General features: G+C 41.5%; 1 protein-coding gene across 1 annotated transcript; it reads right to left on the bottom strand.

Annotated features, from left to right (window-relative positions):
* Nucleotides 1-818: 818 nt before the first annotated feature.
* irx4a (iroquois homeobox 4a) lies at nucleotides 819-5232 on the bottom strand. Its single transcript, XM_069916565.1, has 5 exons — nucleotides 5188-5232; nucleotides 4603-4854; nucleotides 3362-3468; nucleotides 1865-2175; nucleotides 819-1570 (listed from the first exon to the last, which is right to left on the bottom strand). Exons 1-5 carry the CDS (start codon nucleotides 5230-5232, stop codon nucleotides 819-821), a joined length of 1467 nt encoding a protein of 488 aa, XP_069772666.1.
* Between the last annotated feature and the right edge of the window lie 641 nt (nucleotides 5233-5873).

Genomic DNA, 5873 nt, shown 5'->3' with positions numbered 1-5873 from the left:
TGGTTAAAGGTGACCACTGTAACATGAGTAATCAAAGTATATCAAGCGGGAGGGAGTTTTCAAACATTAAAAAGTAATTGGCTAAGAGAGCTGAGAATATTTCTGGAAAAATATTTTAATGTGAATTAAATCCATGCAAGTCTGTCTGTTATAGCAGGTAAAAGTTATGTGATATTTTTCGGAGTACTGCATCTAAAACAGACAAAGTGAATAATATAGTTTCATCTGATGGGTTATAACTTTTAAATGGAAACTTTATATCATGTTAACTCCTCTTAAATCATTCTACTCACCCATAATGTAACCAGACAAAACTCGTGAGATACCTCTAAAAGAGCATATTTATTTCAGTGCATATATGTTTAACATATATCGTTGTATCTCTTAAAGCTAAAGAATTGTGCATCGGTGTAAACGTTTAACAAGTGTTGCTAGTGATCCACTGGCAGAGCTCGATAATAGCATAAATATTTTTTTTCAGAAATGGATTTTCGGGGAAATATAGTTGCATGCTTTCAAGAGAACTGCGAATTCCAACCTAAACTACCCACTTCTGTAAACTCTGGGATTTGTAAACTTTACCGATTTGCTCTAATTTCGTTTGGACGCACTTTCCAACACGAACTTGAATAAATTACAGAGCACTATTGAGCACTGATGGGCGTTTGAAAGAACTTCAATTGTTCTGTGAAAAGTTTTAAGCAGTGATGAAATATATAAAGTCTAGTAAAAGTTGGGATAGAACGTCTCAGGTTAAAGCCCGCCTCTTCGTAGTGCAGCACAAGGCTCCAGAGTAAGAGTCTATATTATTTGGTTTGTCATGAGCAAAACATTTTGTTTCCTGTTTTGGGAAACGTTGCGAGGTCCTTGCTATTTCCTTGTTGGGGTAAGCCTGGGATCTGTCCTTTAATAGTATTTGTAGTAGTTCCCAAAGAGCGTCCCATTGCCTCTGTATTCAAGATAGCACCTTTGGTGGTAGCCCAGGAAACGGTTGTGTTGGTAAGTGCCTGGTTTAAAGTGCTGTGTCTGAATAGAGGGTCGTGGAAAACCCCATCCACCCAATTCCTTAGAGTGGTCACTGGGGAATCTTGCCTGTCCACCATGCTGGTAGGCATAGAGGCCAAGGGGGGCGAGGATGAGATTGCCTGCTGATGCCGTTTCAGCATACAAGATGGATACTCAGCTTGGCTCAGTGAAGTAGCCGTCTGAGCTAGGGACCAGATCCGAGGCTTGTTGTCGAGCATCTGCTGGCTGTGTTGTTGCTGCTGGAAGCAAAACTTAGATTCGCAATCCCTCTGAGCTCCTGCCATTAGATCTTGCTCGGAGTTCGCCATCACTCGCTTGAGACAGTTCTTGACTTTTTCTGAATAGCGATCTCCCGGTGTCGGCAAGGGTATCTTTAAAGCGACCTTCTTGCACTGGTCGGTCGGACATTCTGAAACCTTGATCTGACCGCTGTCCATCTGTTGAAACGGGCCTTTCAGCTCACACTCGTCACTTTCTGTCTCGATTCCATCAAAGTCATCGAGGTCACTCAGCTGCAGCTCTTTGTCGTCTTTGCATGTGGTGTCTGTCAGAAATACAGTTGAAGGAATGAGAAGATAATGCGACTGATCGTTTGGAAGCATTTACCAACTGACTTGATCGTATTATATATACACCAATTACACAATACAGACTAAAGGTTGTGATTGTTTTTCACATGAAATATTTGTGTGTTTTCTTGAACGATTATTTCCTTTCTTCCCCAAATGCCGGGATGCCCATTTAGCTATAAATAATTGAACACAGCAAATTATTCTGAGACCCTGCATCATGTGAGTTCTCCAAGTTTGTCTACACAGAGAAAACAGTGATAACGAACCTTCATTGTGTTTATCTTCCGGGCTTTTGCGGCTTGGACTTCCATCTTCGTCATCGTAGGGTTTTTTGTCATCGCTGCATTTATTCCTCGGCGACCAGGTCATTTTATTCTCCTTCTTGAGTCTCCTCCTGGCGTTGGCGAACCAAGTGGAGACCTGGGTCAGGGTCATCTTAGTGATAATGGCCAGCATGATCTTTTCTCCTTTGGTCGGGTAGGGGTTCTTCCTGTGCTCCTGCAGCCAAGCTTTGAGAGTGCTGGTGGTTTCTCGGGTTGCATTTTTGCGTCTGGCTCCTGAATCCACCGCTCCATACCTACGTTTGTTAAAATAATTTCATATTAAAAGGGCAATTGCAACTTGTAGACTACATTCAGTTCCAACAAGAACTTACGAAATCCCTGAATTGCCGGTGTGTTTTTCCATTAAAATATGTCACGTTATGAGCACGGCATAACATCAGTAATTCTTCGATAAATATACATGGACGTTAAAATACTCGATAAAATGCACTAATAGTGCAATTCGGGTGGATTAAAAAAAAAACAAGGCTATTTGCTTTACCGTCCTTTATTCAGGGAGAATATTACTGCTGCAATCGTACTTTTTCCATCCTTTATTCTGCATTTAAATTTTTATGAATTTCACTTGCAAGGAGTATAGGACAATTGAATCACATCTGTGTGCTCTTTGCCAATGTCCTGTGCAATGCACATTTACTTTTAAATCACAAAAGTCTAATGACTGCATGGGGCGTACAGCCATTTGAAATATAATATTGATCCCCGACGTGATAAAAGATTAAGATTGAACGGGCACGCTGAACTGAATTGAAGGAGAAAAAGCTGGGTATGCGGGCGTTCCAGAATTGAAGGAATCGAGTCAAGAATGAACTGTGAAGTAAAGATGGTTGATTGTTGTTACCATATGGGATGTTTTCCTTAGATTTCAAGAGGGCTAACTTTCTTTCAAACAGCATAAAGCACCTGTTTTCTATACCTAGCAATTCAGATATACACAGCCGAGATAAACTTATTCCCGCCGCAAAGATAGTAAGGTATACTGAGTTTGCATTCAGTTTCATTTCGATACCTGGTGCAACTCAGCTCGAAAAGACCAGTCGTAGCCAACATAATTTAAATAGATTTGTTAATAAGTTGGAAACTAAGAACAGCACAGATACACACGATGTAACATTTTGATAAAAGGAACATGGACTGCTGTAAACATGCCTGCTCATCTGAGGCAGCATTTTATTAAGCTGGCCACACGCAGTTAAAATACACACAGTTTCGTGGGGTTTCATTTGTGCTTTGATGTAATTCCTATCTAAATTCACTGAAAACATCAAGGAACTTGGGGGATTTAAAAATAGTTAAATGATTTCAAACTTATATAAGAATACGTATAGCTTATTAAGAATATTCGAATTATTATGCTTTAAGCACCAATTTCTGCGTGCACATATTTTGACTGGATTAAGAACCAATCTATTTGCGCACCTGTCGTACTGATAGTGTCCCAAGCTTGGATCACATGGGTAATAGGCAGCCGCCTGAGCGATTCCCGCATGCGCAGATCCCGCTGCATCCTTGGTGTCAAATGGACTCTGGAAGAGACATGATTGCACATCCTGACTTCACATTTACTTCTTTGAAAACTCTAGGCTGATCAACAAAAAAGTAATGGTACATAACATTCAGCACGAATAACTGCATACGGTGACAGACGTCAACAGAATAGTTATTTGCCATTGATGCATAGGTACGTTGGGTGTACATTGTGTTAAATTTCACACTTAGCAAATCACCCCAAATACTGAAATCAAAGCAAAACAGATGATTTCATTTTTTTTTCATACTGCACATCTGTTTTAGCATTTCAGTGCCTGTTAAACCAGAAGACCGAGGAGCATAATTGAGGCATTTGGCCCATCGAGTTTGCACCACTATTGAATCCTGGCTTATGCATTTCTCCCTTTCAATCCTATTCTCCTGCCACCTCTCCAGAACCTTTGAAAACCTAACTCATCAAGACCCCTTCAACCTCCGTTTTAAATATACACAATGACTTGACCTCTACAGCTGTCAGTGGGAATGAACTTTATGCACAGTGCCAAATTGCCGAATATCACAGGAACACTCATCTATTGGCGAACTGACCCATAATGCAAGTCCAGTCATAAATGAGCTACATCTGCTATTTATATTCACAACATGTGATGTGAGTAGGATGTAAATTCGCAGTTTCTGTTTGCAAAATAACGAAAATGGATTGAACAGGAAGGCCTTCAAGATGCCAAGTAGTGCCCATCGTTAGGTTTAGGGCCTCCAGTTGAGAAGATCCAAATAAACTTTGATAAGTAGAAGCATACCAGATTAGATACTTATATTCAGTATGTTGGGGGTGGGGGAGGGGTGGGAATAGTTATAATGACGGGGTTAATACTACTCAAAAACATTTGAACCACCTTGGTCTAGGTGAATACCTTTAACTAAGGTGGAAAGCCGCCTGACAGTAAATAGAACAAATTGACTCTCAGGAATTCTCAATTTTACTTTATCAAGTTACCCGGGTATTCCACTGCTACCGTGCTTGAAGATGGTTGTAATTTACGAATCTTGAAACGAAATACCCAATTGACAACTACTTGATCCCAAACCTTTCAGTGTTGAAACAATGATGAGTTATTTGCCCAATCCTAATTGTCAATGAGAAAATGATAATCAAGAGGATTACTTACCAGTGAATAGAAAGCAGAAGGATCTGCCCCATAGGTGACATAATTGCCATATCCCTGGCTGGTGGCATACGGGCTCCCATACATACCGAGGGCCGCGGCTGAGTTAAGCTCATGCCTGGCTGTAGCCAACAGCCTGCTTTCATATACGGGACAATAAACAGGGGTTTGTGCAGAGGCGGCAGCCCCTGCATCCGCCAGCGTTCTGCCGCTTGACTCACAGCATGTAGTCAGGGGATTGGTGGTCATCAGAAACTATATATATTTAAAAAGAAAGACAAATAATAATGCAATGTATAAATTGAGACTATTGCTGCCGAGTGTTTGCGCTGAGATTCCTTATATTCTTTTCAATGCGGATATTCTACTTTATATTGGACAAGCAAGCGCGTTTTACAGAACTTCCTATAATTAAGCATGCATTTATTGCTGCACATGGTAAACTTGAGGCATGCCAGATTTATCCGTATTGAAGTGAGTTAAAGATCACGCTGTAGGCGAGGCGGTGCTGAAAAGCCCGAACGATCAACAACGATCAATTAGCCTCTTGTCTGCGATTAAAGGAATTGAATGATCGATATGACATACCTGAGGTGCAGAAGTGTAGGAATATCCGAACTGTGGGTACGACATTGTCCACGGATCCCAACATTCAGAAGAGAGAGTGAGAGAAGGAGAGGGAGGGGGGTGCGACGAGAGAGGGAGACGTAGTGAGAGAGGGTGAGAGAGAGAGAGAGAGAGAGGAGAGAGAGAGAGGGAGGGAAGGGGGGAGAGAGAGAGAGGGAGGGAGGGAAGAGAGTGAGTGAGAGAGAGAGAGAGAGAGAGAGAGAGAGAGAGGGAGAGAGAGAGAGAGAGATGCCTGATCTCCACGCTATTGCCGCCTTGTTCGGTTCCACAGTACCAACTGATTGGCAAGCGCAGAGACTTCTAGATGCTTGATAGGGCGAAACAGGACGGTACTATAATTTATTTACATAAAGCTAAAAACTTTCTTTTCTTCTCTGTACTAATTTATATATCTGTCTTGTCAAGACGAACGAATATTACACTTGTTTCGAAAAGTGAATCATTTTGCAGCGTGGAATAGCCACTCAAAGATACAAACACCGATACAAAGTGTTCTGCGAGTGAACTTAGTTAATATCAGGAGGCATGACGTCAGATAAAGCCAGTTGAAAAAACCCCTCCTGTCTAACTCCACGGTGAGTAAAAGAACTCAAATGCTCAGGCGGAGCATCAAAACAGCGCCGGAGTTTAATGTAACCCCCTCAGCG

Source organism: Narcine bancroftii, chromosome 1, assembly GCF_036971445.1.
Source record: "Narcine bancroftii isolate sNarBan1 chromosome 1, sNarBan1.hap1, whole genome shotgun sequence".
In the NCBI taxonomy this organism is placed as follows: Eukaryota; Metazoa; Chordata; class Chondrichthyes; order Torpediniformes; family Narcinidae; genus Narcine; species Narcine bancroftii.
Note: the sequence above shows the minus strand (reverse complement) of the source record. Positions and strands in the feature narration are given on the sequence as shown.